Raw genomic sequence first — 25,433 nt, 5'->3', positions numbered from 1 at the left:
GTTTTCAAAGGAATTTTGATTCATCGAAGCATTGCGAAGATATGAGCCAACAAATTGTTTTCCATCTTGTACGTATTGACCAATATCTACCAAATTAAAAGGCCAAATGATGCACATAGACAACATTCTGAGAATGCATGCAAAGTCGCAAAAATGTTTGCCTATAGGGGGCACTACAACAAAAAAAACACTCATAACTCCGCAACCATATGATCAATGAAGTTGAAAATTGGTATGCTTCCTGTAGGGGCCAAATGCTAACATATTCTACAATTTGACTCAGACAAATAAAAAACATGTCCATCAGCCAATTTAATTTCAGCAAAATGGCTGTTTAAATGGTGTGTAAATTATTCTATATTAGCCAATGATACCTGCTATTGTGAACTATATCTAGGACTCCCAATGTCAATAATTATCAAAGAAAAGTTGAACGTAGTTATTTATTTAGTTATTTAGGGGTTGCATTTATCATGTGGGTTTGACCAAGTGTATCCAAAAGCCTATAATTCCTAAAGTAAATATTTCAATTTCTAAAACCTTTTTGGAGATTGGGTGCTGTGTGGCTTTATAACAGTTAAAAAGTACAAAAGAAAATGACCGCCATAACAATTATCCTGTTTCAGGATCATTGAACACAAGACATCAGAGTCACATTTAACACCAGATGCAACTTACAAAGTACACACACACACACACACACACACACACACACACACACACACACACACACACACACATATACATTCCTTTTTTCATCATTTGAAAGTTCTTAAAAGGCTTGAGCTATATTCTCTTTTTGTTGTATTTCAGTATTGTTGTTTAATTATTATTAGCCACATAATAGAAAGCAGCAGGTATGTTTGGCTGCATTTACACTGCAAGGTTTAATGCACAGATCAGATATTTTTACACATATTTGCAATTATCTGATCTGAGGTGTGAACACTTCACAGAGCACACACTCAGATAAGTAAATGAGTGTTTAAAAACAAGCGCCTGTCAATAAGGCAAACGGTGCATGGCTATTGTGTTGAGTCAGTACTTGTACTAATTGTACGAATAGGACTGGGAAGTGGTGCATTGATCAGGAAATTTGAAGCCGATAACGATGTATTGGGTCGAATTTAATGGTAAACTAATCGAGTTGCGTGCAGTGGCACTGCAGAATTGAGCAGCCTCCGTAGTCTTAGCTGTGTGCCGCCAACAAACGGCGAAAGGTAGTGGCGGTGTGCGTACATTGGGGCGGGTGTGGCTCAGGTGGTAGAGCGGGTCGGCCACTAATCACAGGGTTGGCGGTTCGATTCCTGGCCCACATGACTCCACATGCCGAAGTGTCCTTGGGCAAGACACTGAACCCCAAGTTGCCCCCAATGGCAGGCTAGTGACTTGCAGCTCTGCCATCATTGGTGTGTGACTGTGTGTGTGAATGGGTGAGTCACATTGTAAAGTGCTTTGAATACCGTTAAGGTTAAAAAAGTTCTATATTTTGCAGACCATTTTACCATTTAACTTAATAGAAAGTAATTGTTTTGTATTTTAGAATGCGCCATGTCGTCAGCCAGGTGTGTCCGGTGTGCGACTCCCCTTTGGTCGATTGCCGGTATAGATCGATAATCACTGGGAAAATGTTCTGATTATTGATGCACGAAAAAGGCATCGATCCCAAGTCATTTTCAAAGGAACCTGAAGACCTTGACTAGACGGTCCAGTTGTGTTTGATTTTTTTGAGTTGGAACTAAAGCCTGATGCACTCTACAATGTTAGCCAGAAGTACAACAATGATGCCCGAAATCCAGTCTCATTAGGTTTCGAAACAATTGAGGCAATTACTTTTTATGCCACAGCACCCAACTTGTTCATCCAGTTAAATGCCTTGACTGTCCACACCAACAGCAGGATTTGTTTGTTTTTAACTGCTGAATTCTTCAGTGTAGGCGAGAGACCTTTGCACCTCAAACACAGGTAGTGATTTGAATCTTTTTACACCAGTGTGTCTATTCAAAATGTTGAGTACAGAAGAAGGTCAGAGAATCTGATCTCATAGAAGCCTTCATCTCAGTAAATAAATGAGGTTATAGCAATTTGCTGCTGAGGCTGATGTTGGCTTAGGCATTTATTGGAATCAAGCAGCAACTTAGCATTAAAAATGCTACAGCTACAACGTGAGAACTTCTCTTTAACCTTTACAGATGAAGAAATACTCTTGATGAATGAAGCATCTGCTTTAGTGTCTTAAAGAGAGCGTAAAGGGGATGTTTGTTGTCTGGCGGGAGACTGATGACATCACCATGTCCTGCTTCTTTGACCTGGTTCTTCAATATACATTTACATTACATTTATGCATTTGGCTAACGCTTTTATCCAAAGCGACTTACAGTGCACTTATTACAGGGACAATCCACCCGGAGCAACCTGGAGTTAAGTGCCTTACTCAAGGACACAATGGTGGTGACTGTGGGGATCGAACCAGCGACCTTCTGATTACCAGTTATGTGCTTTAGCCCACTACGCCACCACCAATACCCTCTGCGATTATGACATGACACATTACACCAAACACGCAGGGCATTTCTGATCCAAAGGCGAGATGGACCTTTCCTTTAACAAACGCCTCAACATAGAAAAGGACCATTTATTGTCGTCCAATCTTATTGTCCTCTCAAACAACCTCAAACCTGCGATGACATTTTTTGAATTTGCTTAATTGGTAGTTTGGTGCATTTTATAATAAATCTATAATATAAAGAAGATAGTTATAAAAGTCATGCAAACTGAAATTGCCTCTGATATATGTGCACGCTAGTGCAGAGAAAGCCAGGGAACTTCGTTAGTGGAAGCTAAGTGAGCATGTGATGTTTCTGTGGGCATGCTGGCAGTGTGTGCAGTGGCACTGCTGCTCGCCTTTGCTCGAGGCATCACATCCGTTCAGCCGTGTGTTTCATGAACAAACAAACCCTCGCAGAAGACGCTGTGTCTCATTAGTCAACATCAGATTAGCATGCTCAGCAGGATGTGTACTTTCTCTTTACACATACATGCGCACACACTCATACCAACTAGACATGCAATTTTAAACTGCCCATACTTTGTTTCATTCACCCGTTTGCACGAAGAGGAGGCGCATTTGAGTTGTTTTAGATGAAATATGTTGACGTGTTCCTAAAAATAACTGGAGGCAGATATATGAATAGTGATTTGAAATGTCACAGAAGTTTCCCAAGGAAACTACAGGGCAGGATCTGTGTTAATTACCAGAGTTAATGTACCATTAATCAAACTTGCCATCAACACAGCCCAAAGTTGTGCAGCTTCTACAACATTCCTGTAATGGAAAAATTGCATTCGAGTGTAATCATGATAAATGATCAGGTAGGGCAAGGGCATACTTCAAGGGAGATTTCTATTTCAGCTGTATCACAAAGATGGCAGATGATGGTTAAGGTGTAATGCATATTTCCATACAATATACTGTATCATATAAGGGCCTATTTACTAGTGGTCGACCGATATGTATCGCCGAGGCTGATCAATCGGCCGATCTAATTTTTTTTGTGTTGTAATTATCGCCCGATACATTTTCACGTTTGGCCGATTTGTTTCATGAGGCCGCTGAGAATCACCTGCTTGCTTGTGAAGTGACTAAGACATGTAAACGACCAGTCATGGTTTGTTTTGTTGTTACGTGCCATCGTGTTATTACAACAATAGACCGGTGCGCAACACAGTCTCATTTAAACACTACGCATATCAGAGACGTGTTGAGCTCATATTGTTAAACTGCTCATCTGTTTCATTCTCCCTCTCTCTTCGCAACAGTTCCCTGTCATTTTTTTAATAAAACGAATATGGTATAGCATCTGAAAATATGCACATGTATCATTTAAACAGATGTAATAAACCAACCTCACAAAAATTGAGCAGATCCAGCATCCTGTGGAGCGCTCATGAATCTTCCGCTAAAGCACGTATACTAACAGTCTCTCCTCAACAGTTCCCTGTAACGTTTCTAATGATTAAAGGCAAATATCAATATAACTTCTATTATATACCATCAGCAAATATGCACATATCTCCTTTAAACAGATGTAGTTCCTGAAGCTCTCGAAAATCAAGAGTTTTCTTCCCGTCGAGCGCTCATCGAATATCTTCCTCTGAAGCGCGTATTCCATCAGCCAGAATCAAAACTTCAGGATACGGATCAAAAGTTCCTCTGATTCACAAATCGTGACGGTCAATCCGTGACGGTCCAAGCAGGTGATCCAATCCGATTAAACTGTCAGGAGATTGCGGTTCACGCTGGATCCGCACGAGCTCGTGAGTGCAACTTCAAAATAAAAGCTCTTCACGTGCACTATGAGTAAATGTCATATTCACGATGCACTGTATGTGCGATTGGTTTGATTCGTTATTTTTTAGAAAATGTTATTTTTTATGTGCACATGCCATCCATGGCGGCTGGACTACTGTGTGTACTGTTATCTCCTTCTTCCTAATATAGTAACACTTTCTTCATGCGCTAATAAATTACAAAAATGTGATGACTAAGAAATCAGAAGAAACTGCTATCTACCATTTAAAATACAATATTATTTGATATGCTATATTATTGTTATAAGTTAAAGTTTAGTGTGAAATGTAGTAAATATAGTGCTAAATAATAGTTTATTTATTATTTAGCAAACTTATGTTATTTACTATTTTAAATTGTGCGATGTATGCCTATTGGCCACGCTACTCTCTGGATATCGCATCGGCCATTAAAAAAAAACATTTAGTTGGATCACTACTATTTACACTTGGTCAATTAATGCGTTTTTACTGATCGGATTGCTATTCCATATACACCTGACAACATCAGTGTGTCTCCACCAAACGGATATAAATCCCATTTTCAGTTCCAGTGCTATATACAATTAACACGGAGTCTACTTCCCTGATTATGGCAATGCCGGGCAGAACATTTTAAAGATCTGATTTATTATTTGATTCCTGCTGACTTTGAACAGTGCGTGTGTGTGTGTGTCTCTTGTCTGTGTGCACGCTGTGTATTTCCCCGACTCGGATCTGGACTTTTCGTTGGCAAGATGCGTCAATCGCAAAAGCTGCGCTCTTTGCCAGAGCTTATTTTCAGTCAAGAAAAATAGTCCCGTCTTTCCTACAATGTGGATTCATGTCTTAATTTGTTATTTATTGTGCGACGCGAGCCCTATGCAAATACTCTGTAACCGCTGTTATATTTCACGCTTTCCGTAAGTCGACGTAGCGCTGTTTAGGCGAAGTAAAGATTACATTTGCGTCTTGAACAGCCAGATGCATTTACACTTGAGCAGTGTCATCTGGACTGCGTCTCTTACCACTTCCGTTCAGATTGCAGTACGTCTCGAATGCGTTTCGGAGGGCATTTACACTTGGTTTTTTTCACGATCGGATGGCTATCCGACGAAGTAGCCAAGTGTAAATAGGCCCTATTATACATCATATAATATGGCCATGAGTGCACAATGTATGACTTTGTAGGAAGCTTTGTTTCTAAATGATGCCTGGTGTTCTGTTATAATTCATTTTAAGGTTCAGTTGCTCTCTTGCTAACATTACAACCTTTAGCTGCGTTTCATTGGCTGAGCCTGTGTGTGCAGCTGCCCCTGCCCTCAGTGCTCTGCCTCAGAGTTTGGCCAGCCTTTCATTTCATGTTCTTGTGGTTAGATGCAGAGGCCATTAAATAGTATGGTTACCATTGCTTGTAGAACTAGTAAAGAGAGAACAAAGTTTAAGGAAGAACAAAGATTGGTGCAATCCAGCTATAGGTTTCCTTCGAAGCAACATACTCCCCTGCTCTGCTTAAAATCAGATCATTAACTGTAAGAGAATCACACTAAGCATCTTTCCAGGGTGTGACTTTGTTTCCTTGTTGATTAAAACAGCAGACAGGCTATGGAACCTGCTTGCACGGCCATTGGGACAAAAGCAACCGTGGCTACAACATTGTGCATGAACTCTCTTTTCCAGGAAGTAGAAAGAGGAGACTATCTCCCCAACACAATAGAGCTTTCTGTATCCTTAGGAAATGTCAGGAATCCCTGACCCAAGACTGCCACACTGAATTCTGGTTAAGACACATTTTTGTTTAAATGTTTGCTGCACAGACGCCAATCTCCGCTAACCTGCTATAGAAAACAACTTGCTGCTTTTGAAGGAAGCACAGCACATAGTCGCCATTATGATATCCATAGAGCAGCCTGCCAAGTCATGCTAAAGCAGTTGAATTAAATTATAGAAACTGAATGTGTGCTAGTGATGGCAGCCAATTTGGAGTCTCAGATCCCTTTTCTGTTTTGCTGAAAATAAATGGTTGGTTGCAATCTGTATTCTATATTTAGAGAGCAGATGGTGTTGGAGGAAAAGCTTGGCTGATATGATTTTCACTGTTATCTTTGTCTCACCGCGCACAGCAGTTCACATCAGATGCCCTGCTGTGCCCGCTGTTGTCCGGGTTTTGAAGACTGTCAAGACTGACAGAGCCTTCAACATATTTCAGTTGCTTCATATGTGGAATAGCTTAAGGGAATAGTTCACCCAACAATGATAATTATCTCATTATTTACTCATCCTAATGCAGTCTTTAACATGTATGACTTATTTTCTTCCCCAGAACTCAAGATGTTTTGCTGGAAATATGGCATGTTTGTCTGTTACAATGCAAGTGTGACAGGGGTGCAACATTTTCAAGCTCAAAAAGGGACAGCATAAAGATTAGGGATGCACCGATTGATCGGCCACCAATCGGTATCGGCCGTTATTCACGTCCTATGACTCGCTCGGTGATCGCATAAACCTATCGCTCATACGCACGGCTCCTTTACGACTTCAGCTACACTGGCATGGCATCACGGACTCGGAGTGCGAGGAATACTGAGATAGTGTTGTAAGACAACAAACTTAATTCAGCAGTTAAGAACGATGCAGATGTGGTATGGTGAATATGAAAAGTTTGTGCGCTACTGTTAATGTGGCATTTCACATGCAACAAGGCGAATGTAAAACGGCGCGAGCTGTGAAACGGTCCTTATTATCGCTCATGATGGCGGCTTCTCAGTCTCCCGATAAAACGGCATTAACAAGAGTAGCACCCGTAGAGTCCAGAAACATGCGGTCTGATCGGAGCATCCCTAATAACGATCCATATGATACGAGTTGTTTAATCCATGTCTTCCGAAGCGTTAGGATTGGTTGATGTCGTAACATCTGCGGTCTCCTTGGCATGATCATGGTCTGAAGCTTAATAAATGCTTGTTGTTTTTAGCCCAGCTGCTTATTAAATATGGGACAGAACACATGATTTCATGAAATATGAATACATGCAATAATTACATTTAAAAACATTTTAACAAAGAGCTTGTAGAACAATAAACTTTTATAATTAATGTTGTTTACATTATGCATTAAATACATTAAACTTCCATTGTGGTATTAAAGTCTAAATGAAGGCAGAACTGAATGCGGGTTTGCGGTCCTCGTGGTGGTGTAGTGACTCGCCTCAATCCAGGAGGCGGTGGATGAATCTGAGTTTCCTCCGCACCTTAGACCATCAATCCGCGCATCTTATCACGTGGCTTGTTGAGCGCGTAACCGCGGAGACCTAGCACGTGTGGAGGCTTCACGCTATTCTCCGCGGCATCCACGCACAACTCACCACACGCCCCACTGAGTACAAGAACCACACCTTTTAGCGACCACGAGGAGGTTACCCCATGTGTCTCTACCCTCCCTAGCAACCGGGCCAATTTGGTTGCTTAGGAGACCTGACTGGAATCACTTAGCACGCCCTGGATTCAAACTCGCAACTCCAGGGGTGGTCACACGTTCATTTAAAGCTTATGCAGCTCAAACAGACTAAGATTGCAGCATTTCACGGTTTAATAATCGCACTAGGACATACCGCAATTTTAATTTGATTAGTTGTGCATTTGGTGTAAAAGGAGCAACAGAGGACACGCTCAAATAAGCGTGTTAGCATTTGAAAGCAGTTGTGTGTCAGTCAGACAGTGTGCAGGTACCGAATTAAGTCGGTGCTCTGTACTACCGGTACTGTACAATCACTGGTATCGATACCTGTTTTTTATTTTAGTACCGACTTGGTACCGAAGTACCGGTACTTTTGACAACACTACTGCCATTGTATGACATCACTGAGTTTTCATTAAGAATGAAGTTTATAACCACACAAGGATGAGTAAATATTGACTGAATTGTCATTATTCGGTGAACTGTGCCTTTAAATGTAAGTTGCATAGATGGTTCCGTTAGATGTTTTTTCGATGTTCCGATGTTGTTATTTTTAAGGTCATTAATTTGGATTGGCTGTCAGATGTCACTCACTGATGCGGCCAAATAATTTTCCTTAAATGCGAGTGATATGCACGCACTGTACAGCCCTGTACGAGATTGGGACGGCATTTTTGGTTGAACTGTTCCTTTAACTGTGATTTGTGGATAAAAGCGTCTGCCAAATGCATAAATGTAAATGAATCTGGCATATAGCCTTGGACCGCTACATGAACAATTACGCAGTTATTGGAAAAAAATATGTAAATATTAACTGCTGTTAGACATCATTTATTCTGATAGTCTTAAATCGGCAGATATGGCCGTGTATACGTGTCAATGTGTGTTTGTGTGAGCCTATTTGAAATGTACATTTACCCCCACATGCCGCAATCCCATTATATCCAAGGCAAGTACAGCGTGTAGCTCTGTTATACAAATCTGATCCATTTGATCATCTGGTTTATTTATTGATTAAGATGAATAAACATTATGTGCAAAAATAAACGATTTTAAATAACCATTTAGCCGCTTGTGCCATGCAGAGGAATGTACATCCCATGTGTCAACACCGAACTAATGAATGAAGTTTCCTGTGGGCTGTTCTTCACTTCCCCTGAAATGCTTCATTTAGCAGCTTCACATAGATTGAAAGCTGATTGCTCTAGGAGGTATGTGGACTGATAAACATGTCGAAATTCCTGTAAAAATAATAAATGATCCTTTATTGTAAAATTACATTTTTAAACGAGGTTCATTTGTTCAGTAGTTACATTAATCATTAATAATGCATGGCCAATAGAAACAAACTGTGAGGTTCGGTTGATTTGTAAACTCTCATTGTAAATCGCTCACTGTTGGACAATACAGCGGCACAACGTTATCCAGGACATGGACAAGGATAGAAAGGTCGACTAGTAAACGGAGAAACTAGGCCAGCACTAGTTTAGCATAATGCAATAATGTTTGTTAATGTTATTGATGGAAGATATTAAAGTGTTAATAAGATAATCAAACATTTTTGTATTGAAGTGTTCCTGGGTCAGAATAGGTTGACAACCTGAGCTCAACCCCTGTAAAGTGACTTTAAAATACTGACTTGCCCATAATCAGTGTAGGAGTTGAATGTTCTGCCTCATCTGATAACAGGTTCAGTCTAAGTAATGATTAAAGGATAGACAGCCCATCTGAGCAATGCTGCACTGACATATATATTTTTTGTCTGTTTATGAAATTGTAAATCTAGGCTACATTATTATAAATGAAGTATTGAAGTATTTGTTTAAATAAATACTTCGGATTATGCTTAAATTATAATATATTGTACAGTAAGTTAAAGATAACAATTTGGGGTCAGGGTAGCTTAGCGAGTATTGACACTGACTATCACAGCTGGTGTCGTGAGTTTGAATCCAGGGCATGCTGAGTGACTCCAGGCAGGTCTCCTAAGCAACCAAATTGGCCCGGTAGTTATGGAGAGTAGAGTCACATGGGGTAACCTCCTTGGTCGATTAGTGGTTCGCTCAATGGGGTGCAGTGACTCAGTTGGTCTCCTAGCCAATTGGCCGGTTGCAGGGGGTCACATGGGAACCTCCTGCGTGTGGTGAGTGGTTACTCCAGTTAGGTCTCCTTAGCAACCAAATTGGCCCGGTTGCTAGGGAGGGTAGAGTCACATGGGATAACCTCCTGGTCGTGATTAGGTTCTGCCTCAATGGTGTGCTAGTGACTCAGTTGGTTCTAGCACAATGGCCTGGCTGCAATGGGGTAACGCCTGTGGTGAGTGACTTCAGTGTGAGGTCAGTCTCCTTAGCAACCAAATTGGCCCGGTTGCTAGGGAGGGTAGAGTCACATGGGGTAACCTCCTCGTGGTCCTGATTTAGTGGTTCTCGCTCTCAGTGTGGCGAGTGACTCCAGTTAGGTCTCCTTAGCAACCAAATTGGCCCGGTTGCTAGGGAGGGTAGAGTCACATGAGGTAACCTCCTCGTGGTCCTGATTTAGTGGTTCTCTCAATGGGGCGTGTGGCGAGTTAAGCGTGGATCGTGGAGAGTAGCATGAGCCTCCACATGCTGTGAGTCTCCGCAGTGTCATGCACAACGAGTCACATGATAAGATGCACGGATTGATGGTCTCAGATGCGGAGACCGTGGAGTAACTGCGCCACCGTAAGGACCTACTAAGTAGTGGGAATTGGGCGTTCCAAATTGGGAAAAAAGATAACAATTTGATTGAAATGTGTCCCAATTAAAATGTGGAAATCTTAAAAATAAACTTTTTGAGTATGTGATGTAGAGGAAACATTGATAAGTAACAGGTAGTTTAAAACGAAGAATGATGCTAAATAGGAATATATATATATATATATATATATATATATACACACACACACACAAGGGATGGGCATTCATCAATAATTTGGTATTCGAATATTTAAGCTAATAAAAAACGAATATTCAAATATTCTATTAAATGAAGGTAATTAATGAGAGAGACGTTGTAAAATATTTTATTTAGTCAAAGTTTGCGTCACCATTAAAAAAAATCTAATTTCTAAATTCTAATTATAATCAAAACAAGCTTATATCATGTCCTGTTTATTTATTTTGTATATTTAAACAAGCAATGCATGAAAACCAAAAAAAGTATAGAATGAAAGCATTTAAGCTCACGCAAAGCGAAGAAAATGAAACTGCTACTGAAGTAGACTGACACAGTTAAAGTACAGGACGACTATAAACACTCGGCATATATAGTTCTCATGTTTATATTGTATCTCATGTTTTTATTGAGGAAAAACAAGCATATCCACGTGCTCCGTTACTGTTCTTATTTATACACACCAGTATAAATGATGGAATGTCCCTTACCTCAGCTAGCGTAGTCTTTCTCGGATGCCATGTTTGTTGTTTACAGAAGCATTGTGGGGATTCCGTTGCTACGGGGACGCTGCTTTCTGACGAGCTGCACATGTACGAGAGTAAAGTGTACACCGCTTATCCAGTACATTTACAGGAACTCAGCTTTTTCACAATAACCCGCTTTTCTGGTGTCCATCTCAACGTACTGACAGAACGGTTTGCTCAACAAATGTGATCAACTTGTGTCCACACTCAACAGCGCCACCTAGTGCATTCAGATATAACTGCCAGTTTTAGTTTGTGTGTTTGGGATTTAATGCATCTCACTGTATATATGGCCAGCAAAGCAAACCTTTGCATAATTCGAATAGTATTTTTACTATTCGCGTAATTGTTGCAGAACGAATATTTGACTACTCGTGAACATCCCTAATATATACTGTGTGTGTGTGTGTGTATATATATATATATATAAGGCAGGGGTGCCCAATACGTCGATCGCGATCTACCAGTCGATCGCAAAGGCAATGCTGGTAGATCGCACAAAATTTAAATGTATTTTGTTACATTTTAATACAAATAAATATAATGTTTTTCCATATTTTAGTTTCTGTCTGACTTGCACTTGACGAGTACATTTTGACCAGGCGAGATTTTTGTTTATTCAGTTGCCATGACAACTAGGTTTGCGCCTTCCAAGGGCTTCTGAGAACAGAGCGCGAAATTGCGAAGCTAGCAGTTTTTGAGGCTAGCTACCAGCAGCTACTGCCCGGATTATACAAAACTGTCTGATTCAATTCAGTGTAAATCATCAGAATAAGGTAAATGCCCTGGCTATTGTTTATATTGTGCTGTAGGTGTTTTGGGTTTAGTGTTAAAATTGAATGATACCAACATTGAACATTATTATATATATTTTTTAAATTAATTAGAAGATGAATTCCATGCAGGCATAAATGCAATTTACAGTCCCAACAAGCATTTAAAAAAAAAAATAAAAAATCTGTGTTGGTTTTTTTGTGTTTTTTTTTAGTTGGTAGATCTTATCGAAAAAAGTGTGGACACCCCTGTATTAAGGGGATCTTTATTCTCTCTTCTACAATAATGCTGTGCTGGAGGTCATCCGTTAAGAGACAGTGGAAGGTTCTGTAATCAAATACTTTATTCTTGTAATGGCTTGTTACACAGTGTGGATAAGGTCAACTGGTGCTGTAAGGCAAGTTCTCCAAGTCCCTGGCATGAGATGATTCACATTCAGTTGATGAATGCACGGTTTCTATATTTTTTTTATGAGCTGCAAAGCTACTCCAGCCATTTTTATTTTTCTTGTCCATCTGAATTAAAATTATTTTATTTACTAGTTTTATCCACACATATTGTGTGTTTAGGGCTCTCTTGGCTTTCTTGTGGGGGCTGAATATTTTTTCTGTATATATCTTGGCTAACACTTTTTCCACAAGTAACATGTTGCTTACAAAACACCCTAAATACTGTGCATGTATTCATATTAAAATAGTCACAGGGTATACTGTATATTGCATTATAATTTTGGCCATAACGATCTGGCTGAAGAACAAACATGACTTATACTCTTACGGCCAAACGTCTATTCTTCCATTTTCTCTATATAGTATCATCCTATTCAGTGAGTCCTGCAAATATTGTGATTTTGCACACAATAGCCAGTGCAGCAGACATATTTTTGTGCAGATAATCATTGGGAAAGAAGAACAAACTGAGCTGATGCTGTTTGTGATTGAGAGTGCTGACTCACAGCTGTACAGAACCAAATATAACCAGGATATTTGCAGGTTTAGTTTCACGTTATCATTTTTTCCCAAGCCCTCCTGACCAATGAACGGATGAGACACGATCGTTTGACACTTCAAGAATAGTGAATAAAACCAAACCTTTCTGCACATTTTCTTTGAACGTTCGCACAACTAAGCAATTTATATAAATATATTTGATTGAAAAAGACGCTATCAAATGCCAGGGACGGATTATGACTTGCAAAGGCCCCGGGGCCAATAATATCCAAGGACCCCCCTCCAAAAGTTTTGACCGGGTGTGGAGGTTTTTGTTTTCATTGTCGATGAGTTTTCAAGTGGGGAGTGGGGTGTCACCAAACTGGATTGTGGAACCTTAAAACCCAGGGCACCCCCGGGGAGTCAAGGGCCCCTGGGCACTGGCCCCATTGGTCCAGTCTGTAATCCACCCCTGTCATATGCTCATCTAAATGGTGTGATCCATATTTACCAAAGCAGTGTAACTAAGCTATCGGCAGAAAAGCTTGAACGTGCGCTCCGGTCCGCACAGCTGATGACGGCTGAATGCTGTTGCGCGTGCTAATGAGCGTTGTTAAACTCACCGATGATCGCTGAGGCTTGTGTCTATGAACGCTGAGTTTTGCACAGAGAGCACTCCGTTATTTCAGATGGCGAGACAGTTTGATCAAAAATCAGTCGGAGCGCCAGACAAAGATGTTTGGCGGGCCGGATTTGGCCCACGGGCCGCCAGTTGACTAGCCCTGGTTTATGAATTATATTCTTTATATGTTTGAATGAGCTGCTGACCATTACATCAAAAGCATCTTATGATGTTTCTGGTCTCTAAATCTTTATCTACCCAATGCGCTCTTTAAGTCCTTGTGGTGGCGTAGTGACTCGCCTCAATCCGGGTGGCGGAGGACGAATCTCAGTTGCCTCAGTGTCTAAAACCGTCAATCCGCGCATCTTATCACGTGACTTGTTGAGCATGTTACCGCGGAGAATAGCGGAAAGCCTCCTCATGCGCTACGTCTCCGCGGTAACATGCTCAACAAGTCCACGCACAACTCGCCACGCACCCCACCGAGAGCGAGAACCACATTATAGCGACCACGAGGAGGTTACCCCATGTGACTCTACCCTCCCTAGCAACCGGGCCAATTTGGTTGCTAAGGAGACCTGTCAACCTGTTGGTTGCAAATGTGAGTGATTTCCTGTCATTGTAGTGAAGGGTTGCGCATTGAATGAAAGCTCGATCTTGGGATTTCAGAATCGATACTGAGATCGATTCAAATGAAAATCGCGATTAATCGGAAAAATTATATTTTTACGCACCTTTATGTGTCATCCAATTTGTAATTGCAACATTTACAATGCATTAAGTGTCTCACAAGTAGCCGTATTGAACACCAATGATTTTTTTGGAAGGAGTGCAGCACAAATAATTTCATTTTAGTTTGTTGCCACACGGGGAAATTATTTTCCTCCCAGATCTGCCCGGGGCCTTTTTCTTCAATACTGCCATAGGCTGCTGACACTGTAACTAATGCTAATGGCTTGACCGAGGTTAAACTGGAACTGGATTGAAGGTGTTTGATTGTTTAGAGGTCTGCCATCATTTAGTAAATGAGAGTCAGTCAACTGCAGTAATCAATGTATTCGTTCATTGTCATTTAGAAAATGAACAGAATTGAATCCATTAAATCAGTTAGTGATTCAATGAGCATCACATTTAAGATTATGTGTGTGTGTGTGTGTGTGTGTGTGTGTGTGTGTGTGTACGTTTACAAGTAAATGGAAACGCAGCATGCTGGAACTAATGTTAATGTAGCTGGTCTGGTCAGATCATTAGTATTTTTTTATGTAAAATGCATTTATTTGAATAATTTGCACAATTTTGCACACGATTTCCACATTAGATTAAAGATGGTAGAATGTTCTGTCCAGCGACAGACATTTTGTCTTGCTTTGATCATAAATGTTTAATATATATATATATATATATATATATATATATATATATATATATATATATATATATATATATATATATATATATATAAAAAAAACTGATGGAGCTTTCTCCTGTGTTTTGGGTAAAACTAATGGCTGAAGCTTGAAATGAGTTTAAAACTCATTAGAATTGCAAATGTGCAAAATGTAAATGCTGCTCTGACTATTGTCTGGCGTATATTTGAGATATTCGCATTATCAGACTAAAGTTGTCTCTAAACTTGTTTTCCATTCATCATTCTGAACAGTTTGTCTCTCCCTTCTGCCCTGTAGCCCCTTTAGTTTTATAACCCATTCAGTGACAGCAGACAGCTCACATGAACTGCCCCGGATCACCTTTGAGTCCTTTAATGAAAATAAACAGTGAGTAATGAGAGGGTATCTTTTGAGTACTGGAGGCTAATTAAGCTGATTTAAAATGGTTTTATTCAGAGTGGTCTGAAGTGTGTTCCTGCCTTCTTCCATAGATTACTCGATGGGCTACAACGCTCTGTTGTTGTTGTTTCATTTCATTACAAGGCCTGTGCTAATACAGGAAATATTGCCATACAGCTGAGAAAATTCTGGTTTTTAAAAGGAGGATGCGTTTAAGAGCATAAATAGACAAGTCTTCCTCCCGGTCTGATGTTCTCTTACATTCTGTTTTTATTATTGTTTAATCCCCTTTTCTCCCAATTTGGAACGCCCTATTCCCACTACTTAGTAGGTTCACGTGGTGGGGCGGTTACTCGCCTCAATCCGGGTGGCGGAGGACAAGTCTCAGTTCTGAGACCGTCAATCCGCGCATCTGATCACGTGACTCGTTGTGCATGACACCGCGGAGACTCGCAGCATGTGGAGGCTCATGGTACTCTCAACGATCCACGCACTACTCACCCCATTGAGAGCGAGAACCACTAAGGAGGAGGTTACCCCATGTGACTCTACCCTCCCTAGCAACCGGGCCAATTTGGTTGCTGAGGAGACCTAACTGGAGTCACTCACCACACGCCCCATTGAGAGCGAGAACCACTAATCACTGACCACGAGGAGGTTACCCCATGTGACACTACCCTCCCTAGCAACCGGGCCAATTTGGTTGCTGAGGAGACCTAACTAGAGTCACTCACCACACGCCCCATTGAGAGCGAGAACCACTAATCACGACCACGAGGAGGTTACCTCATGTGACTCTACCCTCCCTAGCAACCGGGCCAATTTGGTTGCTAAGGAGACCTAACTGGAGTCACTCACCACACACCCCATTGAGAGCGAGAACCACTAATCACGACCACGAGAAAGTTACCCCATGTGACTCTACCCTCCCTAGCAACCGGGCCAATTTGGTTGCTAAGGAGACCTAACTGGAGTCACTCACCACACGCCCCATTGAGAGCGAGAACCACTAATCATGACCACGAGAAGGTTACCCCATGTGACACTACCCTCCCTAGCAACCGGGCCAATTTGTTTGCTTAGGAGACCTGGCTGGAGTCACTCACCACACCCTGGATTCGAACTCGCGACACCACGATGTGATAGTCAGCGTCAATACTCGCTAAGCTACCCAGACCCCCGTTCTCTTACATTCTTGATCTTTCAGCTCCTTTTGTATATGATTATGCTTATTCCAAACTTTCATTTATGAATCAAACAACAGCCTTTTACTTATGCATTAAGTTTAAGTTTACTTTCATGTAAACATAATTTGTTTAGCACTAAAATAATATGTTTACTAGCACACAGGGACTGTATGCAAAGTGTATGTGACTGTCCCTAGTGCAGTGCTCACTATAGAGAAAAGCTCTTGTTATTGTCAGCCCTGGACCAAGTGCTGTTCAGCCATTATTAATTCACTAGGTCCTCAGAGGTGAAAAACAGGGCTCGGTTTGCCTCTGTGGGATCTGGTGACTGCATCGTGAACTATTGCAGAGCCTCTGTTTGAGAAAGAGAGTTAGAGAAAAGGAGATATGGTAAAGGAAACCAAATAAATCTTTTGTGGTCTCTGATGGCCACTGATAAGGTGTAGTAGTGGAATATAGCCTAGAACGGCGATTGGTGTTACTTGATAAATGCTTTCCAAGTTAAATAAGAAACCACAGCAAAAGATGAGATAGGTTTTAGAAATGCACCATGTATACCTCAATGTTGCATCATTGGTGTGAGAGGTGGATTTCACAAATTTGGTGCGAAGTCGCAAGCTTATGTCGTCCCGTAAGCCCAGACAAAAAGGACAGAGAATCTACTGTGTGTCTATGCTGTTTCAGTCGGTGTCAGTTCAGGACATCAGCGGCAGGACGTCAGTCTCTGGATGGATTTTTTAACTGTTAACGGTTTGAAATCTTCTTAACCCTGCGATCGGCCACATTATACTAACTCAATGACAAGTGTCATCTCCTATCAGGCAATTTTTGCATTGACATCAGCATGTTTACCTTCCCCTGCGACGAACAGAGGCACGTTGCATCAGCAGCATTTGTACAAATGACTTTGTTTACTGTGTAACCTTTTCTCTATTATAACTTTACTTCCATAGAAACAATTAAGGAAACTATATTGTTATTGTATATCGCATATTTCTGGCTTAAGCTGCGTACACACTGCCAGCGACATCGTGCGCGACAGCGACTCCATCCCATTCATTTTCAATGAAAGCACAGCGGCTTCCGGCGACACGAGCTGTCGCAACCGTTGGCGACTAGATGTGGGCGTGTCCAGCGACGCGACAAAGTTGAGACAAGTTCAACTTTATTCAAATGAAGAGCGACTAATGGAAGCAACAGCCAATAGGAGAGAAGACGGGAGAGCTTACTTGATCCTTCTCTCTCTCTCTCTCTCTCTCTCTCTCAGCTCCTGCAGTAACGGAAAGATGGATGAAAGGCTAATTCTTGCTGTTAGCAATTTTCCAGTGCTCTATGATATGGATATGGTATATCCAGCCGCAGCTCTTGCACCAGCCGGTGGTACTCGCCGTGCTGACTCCGAGATTTAATGGTTTTGTGGACCCAGACAGACCGGCGTTTGCTTTTTCGCCGCAGATAAACAGCCGCTATGGCAAACAGCACGCCTTGTTTCTCATTCATCTTTGATATAAAGCATTTTATGTACCGATTCCATTTATATTTAGTCTTTTCCCTCCAAAATGTTTGTTTTTAGTGGCAAGAAAACCAATTTGCTGTCAAGAGCAATGGAATGACATCCGTGAATGTCATTTAGAAACGTTACTAGGCAACCAGTAGTGGGAACGCCCACTAGCGACTTCACCGCCAGCTACTGGCGACCTGCAGCGACAAAGTCTCTGGCAGTGTGTACGCAGCTTTAGGATGTTGCTAGAAAACCTCAGTCAGCAATCACATTCATTAGGGGTGTAACGATCCATCGATCAATTAACCAACGATGCAACGTCATCGATACAACGCGTAAATAATGATGTATGTTTTTTTAAGATGCACCTTTATTTTAACACCGTAATACCAGCCACGACCATATACATTTCCGTCATGCGACGCAACAACTAAATATGCTTCTCACGTGGGACACAGAAATACTCAAACCAGACCGTCTGGCCACGCGATCATCTAATCAGACAATCGTGTGGCAGCAGTGCATCAAATCATGCATATACGGGTCAGGAGCTTCAGTTAATGTTCACATCAACCATGAGAATGGGGAAAAATGTGCTCTCAGTGATTTGGACCGTGGCATGATTGTTGGTGTCAGATGGGCTGGTGAGAGTATTTATGGGATTTTCACACACAACAGTCTCTAGAATTTACTCCGAATGGTGCCAAAAACATCCAGTGAGTGGCAGTTCTTGTTGATGAGAGAGGTCAACAGAGAATGGTCAGACTGGTTCGAGCTGACAAAGTCTACTGTAACTCAGATAACCACTCTGTATAATTGTGATCATCTCTGAATGCTGTTCTGAGATGCGGGTTGGCGCTGTTTTGGTGGCACGAGGGGGACCTACACAATATTTGGCAGGTGGTTGATCGGTCTATATACATAATGTATATGCAATAAAAATTGCCATTGTTATACATGCTAAAAAAAATCGAAACACTTGTGGAATAAGTTTGTATATAAATGCTCAAATATATGAACTGTTATTTGTATTTGTTTGTATATGGCCAAATATCAGATTTCTATATCAGACAATGTAATAATTGCAACATGCATAATTACTGAATCCTCATTCGTGTTTTTAGTTTACAGATTTATTGCACATTTTAAACTTACAAAGTTTTCTTGCATTGTCTGAGGGAGAACATTTGAATGCAAAAATAATTACTACCCTCAGGTTTCACCTAAATGTATTTTTGTGTGCAATTCTTTTGTTTTGCATTTTTTTTGATGCCAACTACATATTCTGTTATTGTGCACTAAAATATTTACATGTAATTGCATTTAGAATGTAATAAACACAAGTGCAGAGGTATGTAATGATTATTTTTGACGTTTTCACCTCAAAACAAACCAAAAAATGCCATTTTGCGCTGCAAAAATCAGGAAAAAGTGCTGCAAAATCCTGGTGGGACTGAACAATAATTATATTTTAAGACGTATATTTTGCTTAATCTTTGTACAAATTAAAACTTTTTAGCCATTTGCATAAACTGACGTCTTTAAGACCAAGCAAAAGCCTCTGCCAGCTGGTTGCTTCGGCAGTGGGCGGAGCTAACGCACAAGCAATAATCTCATTGGCTAGCACTCAGCTGTCACTGTCCGCATTCTGAACCGAACAGAACCGCTAGTTCAGTATCGTAAACCAAACCGAATCATGAGAAGAGTGATACGCTACACCCCTACCATTCAGAGACAGTTGGGCAGATCACAACAGATTGCTTGGATCTCGAGAAGCATCTTTTTTTAACTCGACTCATAATCTTCGATTTCGCGTTTATGGCACAAGATGCTGAGGTGAGATGGTCCAAGAGCATCTGTCTGACACACAAGTATATAACATACTATTATACTTCTACCTGCTAATCTTCTGCCAATCAAGTGCTTATATAAGGTCTAAATCAGCCTCTTCCATTGCTTTGACTGTGCCCTCTGTGTGAGCTGATACCATCCTCACCCAAAGTCACATTCAGCGGCATGCACACTGAGAGGGTGTCAGGTCCATTAATCACTTGCATGGTGGCCGCAGATCTATTTGAGTGCCGTTCCCTGTGCTGCCACACAACACAGTCAGCTCCTCTTCCCTGAATGCAAATGTGAACGGTGGAGGAGGTGATGTACTGTATTAGAGTTGGGTGCGGAAGGGAGCTTTATTAAAGAGGCCACACAGGAGCACAATTGCAGGGCTGTTGGTTCCTTATACCAACCAATCATTTCCTTCCATTTATTTTCCCCCCTTTATATTCATTTTCATACTCCTCCATTTGCACTGTTTAATGCACAATCTGTCATTTAGTGGGTTTGGTGAAAGACGCCCAACAGGGTGGCAGCTAGGGCACAGAGATGCTGTGTGTGTGTGTGTGTGTGTGTGTGTGTGTGTGTGTGACTGATCATAGCTTTTATCTGCTGCCTTGTTAGCCTTTGTTGCTGTAGGATGACAGTGACCCCCCCTCCTTTAATCCACCTTCACTCATTTTAATGGGACAGATTCTATCCAATAGGCTGTGGATTTATACTCCGCTGTAGTCCTTGATCAAATAATTGTCATGGCCTGACTGCCGGCAAATGACAGCAATCTCTTCAGACCCTTATGTCAGTGCGATGACCGTGTCAACAATATTACTCCTGACATCTGCATTGTTTTTCTTATCATTTGCTGTAAAGCACTGTTCAATAATAAAAATGTCTCGGCTACTATTAAGTGCTGACAAATTATTTATTGACACAAAGGACATTATTTGTGAGGCATTAAACACTATCTTCCCCTCATACAGAGATACAGTATGTTTCGTGCTTTGATAACGGAGACGTTTAGCCTGAATGCAGTGAAGATCCTTTAGATTACCCCTGGTTTCATATGCAATGTAGTTTTTTTTTGCCCTTGGCAAAAGACTGTACAAAAGACATTATTATAAAAAATAATAAAAAAAAACATTAAATTACTTTTCAGTCATTCAGGTATCTACTGGCTGTAACAAGTGTTGAAGTAAACATTATGAAAAACGTAATTGTATCGAAATGTAATCGAAAGTAACATTTTTATATATAAAGATTTTTAATTTGTAAAATAAAATGAAAGAAAATACATAATAAAATGTATTTATGTTTCAATTTCTGGCATAGTAACTTATTAATAATCTGTACTTAATTTTAGTTATATTTATTAAAGCTGCTGAATTTGTTATTTAAAATAATTTAACTGAAATGTAAAAATTGTGCTGGATTTATTGCACATATCCGATATTTTAACACCTTTAACATAGTAAAGACAAACCAACTGTTTAAATTAATATCTTGCCAACTCGTTTATTTATCAACATGTTTACTGTATTAACAGTAGTTTTGACATCCCTAGTACAAATATGCATTCTTTTTTGGGGGGGATTATCTCCCCATTTTCTCCCCAATTTGGAACGCCCAATTCCCAATGCGCTCTAAACCCTCGTGGTGGTGTAGTGACTCGCCTCAATCCGGGTGTTGGAGGACGAATCTCAGTTGACTCCGCATATGAGACTGTCAATCCGCGCATTTTATCACGTGACTTGTTGAGCGTTACCATGGAGAATTAGCACTTATAGAGGCTTCACGCTATTCTCCGCAGCATCCACGCACAATTCGCCCCACGCCCCACCGAGAGCGAGAACCACATTATAGCAACCATGAGGAGGTTACCCCATGTGACTCTACCTTCCCTAGCAACCGGGCCAATTTGGTTGCTTAGGAGACCTGACTGGAGTCATACTCAGCATGCCCAAGTACTGTGATAGACGCGGCGTCTGCGTAGTTTCTTGCCAAAGTCCCGAGGAAATATAAACAAGGAATAATGGATGCGGAGCCCTCCAATTTCACTTTAATTTAACGATAGTCTAATGGCAAATTTTATTTGACGTAGTGGGTTCGTATATGCAGTGTTAAGACACAGAGGAACTCTGTCATGCTCACTATATTGATAAATAGATACGCAGAATCTCAAAGAGAGAAATAAGGGCTCTTGGGTTTAATCAGAGAGTTTTAAAGTAACGTGTGAAAGTTAAGAATTTTGGACAGAAATATTTGACCATTGCATACATATGATATGATGCATGATATGATAATAATGTAATATACAAGCTATTTTGGTTGGCTGGGTTCAAACAGCAACAGTATAAATGCAAAATGGACCAAGACTAAATTTTTAAAAGTCTATGGTCAAATTTTTTAAGTAATTTTGAAGTATTTTCATATTTAAAAAGTATTTTAAAGCCTTGTCAAAATTAAATATGAATAACTTTATATATATATATATATATATATATATATATATATATATATATATGTATTTATTTTGAATCCCCTTTTTCTCCCAATTTGGAATGCCCAATTCCCACTACTTAGTAGGTCCTTGTGGTGGCACGGTTACTCACCTCAATCTGGGTGGCGGAGGACAAGTCTTAGTTGCCTCCACTTCTGAGACCGTCAATCCGCGCATCTGATCATGTGACTCGTTGTGCATGACACCGCGGAGACTCACAGCGTGTGGAGGCTCATGCTACTCTCCACGATCCACACACAACTCACCACACGCCCCATTGAGAGAACCACTAATCACCACCACGAGGAGGTTACCCCATGTGACTTTACCCTCCCTAGCAACTGGGCCAATTTGGTTGCTTAGGAGACCTGGCTGGAGTCACTCAGCACACCCTGGCTTCAAACTCGCAACTCCCGGGGTGGTAGTCAGCATCAATACTCGCTGAGATACCCAGACCCCTGAATAAATTACTTAAGTTTTGTGAAGCACACACAAACACACACACACACACACACACACACACACACACCTCTCAAATGCTCTATCACTCTCTCACACACACACACACACACACACACACACACACACACACACACACACACACACACACACACACAGCTTGGACTAAAGTATGAGAGCCCTAGAACAGACAATTCATTGTCATAATCAAAATTATTTGTTCGGCAATTTATCCTTAGCCAAATTTCAAAATCATGACAGCCCTATTCTTTAGAAATGAATAGTGCTTTTAAAGAATTTGATGAAAATCATGTACATTTGCATGAAGGGCAATCATATCTTTAGCTTAATAAAGCTGTTTTATTTGGAGCTTTGCTGCGTCATAGGTGCCGCCATGTTGAGATCATCACATGACCAGCCGAATACTACTCACCCTCCCCTACTGTTCACTCACATAATACATTTAATCTTGAATTATTGTGAAATGTGCATATCTTCAATGTCATTGGTAACCAAAAGCTGCTGATTTAACTTGATGCTGCATCCATGCCGGTGACTGTCAGTTTAAATCCAAGATGGCTGCCAGCACAACAGAAACAAAATCTTACTGAGTGCAACACTAAATGGAAACTCTTTGCAAGGTTGTTGGTTTTAGTTTTTGTGCAGTGTGTGACACTCGCTCATTTCATAATTTCAAGGTTAATCCAGGTTTATGGTTCATGTCCCCAGAGCATCTGCCACCATCATTACAGTGATGCTTTCTAGCCAGGGGTCAAACCGTCTTTTGGTCGAGGGTTGATAGTGAGCCGGTGTTGGGACACAATGGAAACGCTGTCCTGGTAATCCATTTGTGGAGAGCCTTTTTACGTCTATGTGCTGACAGATGTTTTAAAATGGGATTGGCTTGAATTACAGGCCTGGGATTTGGTGATCATGTGATTTAATGTCAGGAATAAAGCCAGCGTGCACTGACAGCGTGCCAGCATCATACTAGTTACTACTCTAGCCCGCTATTCTCTCCTTCTGTTTGTATTTTGCCTCAGACTGTTGCTCATGTGACTACTTATGACATTTGAATTCTAATTAAATTGTAATTGTCTCTTTGCAGCTGGTTGGGGGGCAGTTTGACTTGGAGATGAACTTCATCATCCAGGAGACGGAGAGCATCCTCTGCATGGTCGAGCTGCTGGATAAGTGTGACTTCACCTGCCAGGCGGAGGTGTGGAGTATGTTTACCGCCGTGCTGAAGAAGAGTTTGCGTAACCTGCAGGCCTGCACTGAGATCAGCCTCATTCAGCTGGTACTTCAGCGCATAGACCAGGCCGACAACATGATCGCAGGTGTGTGAAGCAGCGTTTTGTCTTGTAAATAGTCGTATTCTGGCGGTTATTATACGACTTCATTGTGCATGGAACTAGAGTGGATATTGTCATGTTCATCTCAGTATACTGCACACTTCTTTCAGATAATCTGCAGGGCTCAACAAATTGATTTATTTTCTGCTAGCCTGGTTGGTCCAGTAGTTGCTTGCCCTGACAGTATTTTCACTGAGGTGGCTGTGGCTCAGGTGGTAGAGCGGGTCGGCCACTAATTGCAGGTGGTTCGATTCCCGGCCCACATGACTCCACATGCCGAAGTGTGCTTGGGCAAGACACTGAACCCCAAGTTGCTCCCAATGACAGGCTAGCACCTTACATAGCAGCTCTGCCATCACTGGTGTGTGAATGTGTGTGTGAATGGGTGAATGAGTCACAGTGTAAAGCGCTTTGAATACTGCTAATGTTAAAAAGAACACTGTCTATGATCTTGTAGCGGGACAATCCATCAATCAGAGAATCGTGGCAAACAAACTCAAACTGTTGTATAAAAACTGCGGTAAAAGAGCCCAGCAGTGACCGCTCACTTCCATGATGCTGCAAATGGCTTGCTGGACTCTCAGTCTACTTATATGCATTAATTTATTTGTATATATCTGAATATTTCACAATGCATTTCAAACATATGTAGGGATGCACCCAAACGTTTTCGTCCCAGCGTGTTCCGAATTTTTAGTTTTGCCCAAGAATTTTCATTTCGTGCATCACTAATATCATCAACAACTATAAATCAGTAGTTTATTAATTACGTCATTTGCAATGGCTCACGGTATTGTAGGTCATTCCCTCACTAAAGACGTTACGTGCACAGTCTTTGTCTTTTTGTCCGAAATCATAGTTTGCAACGCTGAGATTCACCTCAAAGCTTTATGGTTTGTTTCATGCCTCAGAACTCTTTTATACTGCTTAAAAAGAGGACAGGCAATGTTGTGCAAGTAACAGTTCCATGAACTGGCCTGAAACGCTCTCACACTGGCCACGGGACATCGGACCATCCGTGTCGTTGAGCCCTGATTCTGTAAAACTCTACTGCTTGGTTATACCCAAGGGCTTATTTGAAGACATTTCTTGCTCAAAAAGATAATCTTGATGATAACAAGATGACAATCTTGTTATCATCCACTACACAGTATTGTAAAAATGACTCTGTTAGATTGTAAGTGTCATTATGACTCATGACTCACAGCTCTGCTCTCGGCTGATGAGTCTCTATCATTGCTCTGTCAGCGTGTAGTCTAGCCTG

At 41.1% G+C, this 25,433-nt stretch overlaps 1 protein-coding gene across 3 annotated transcripts in view; it reads left to right on the top strand.

The window, feature by feature from the left end:
- lrba (LPS responsive beige-like anchor protein) overlaps nucleotides 1-25,433 on the top strand; it is a 333,604-nt gene that overhangs the window by 17,011 nt on the left and 291,160 nt on the right. For all 3 annotated transcript variants that reach the window (XM_052138116.1, XM_052138115.1, XM_052138114.1), the window contains exon 2: nucleotides 23,923-24,154. In XM_052138116.1, the coding sequence (XP_051994076.1) occupies nucleotides 23,923-24,154 (232 nt within the window). The remainder of the gene's footprint in view (nucleotides 1-23,922; nucleotides 24,155-25,433) is intronic.

Source organism: Xyrauchen texanus, chromosome 11, assembly GCF_025860055.1.
Source record: "Xyrauchen texanus isolate HMW12.3.18 chromosome 11, RBS_HiC_50CHRs, whole genome shotgun sequence".
Lineage (NCBI taxonomy): Eukaryota > Metazoa > Chordata > Actinopteri > Cypriniformes > Catostomidae > Xyrauchen > Xyrauchen texanus.
Note: the sequence above shows the minus strand (reverse complement) of the source record. Positions and strands in the feature narration are given on the sequence as shown.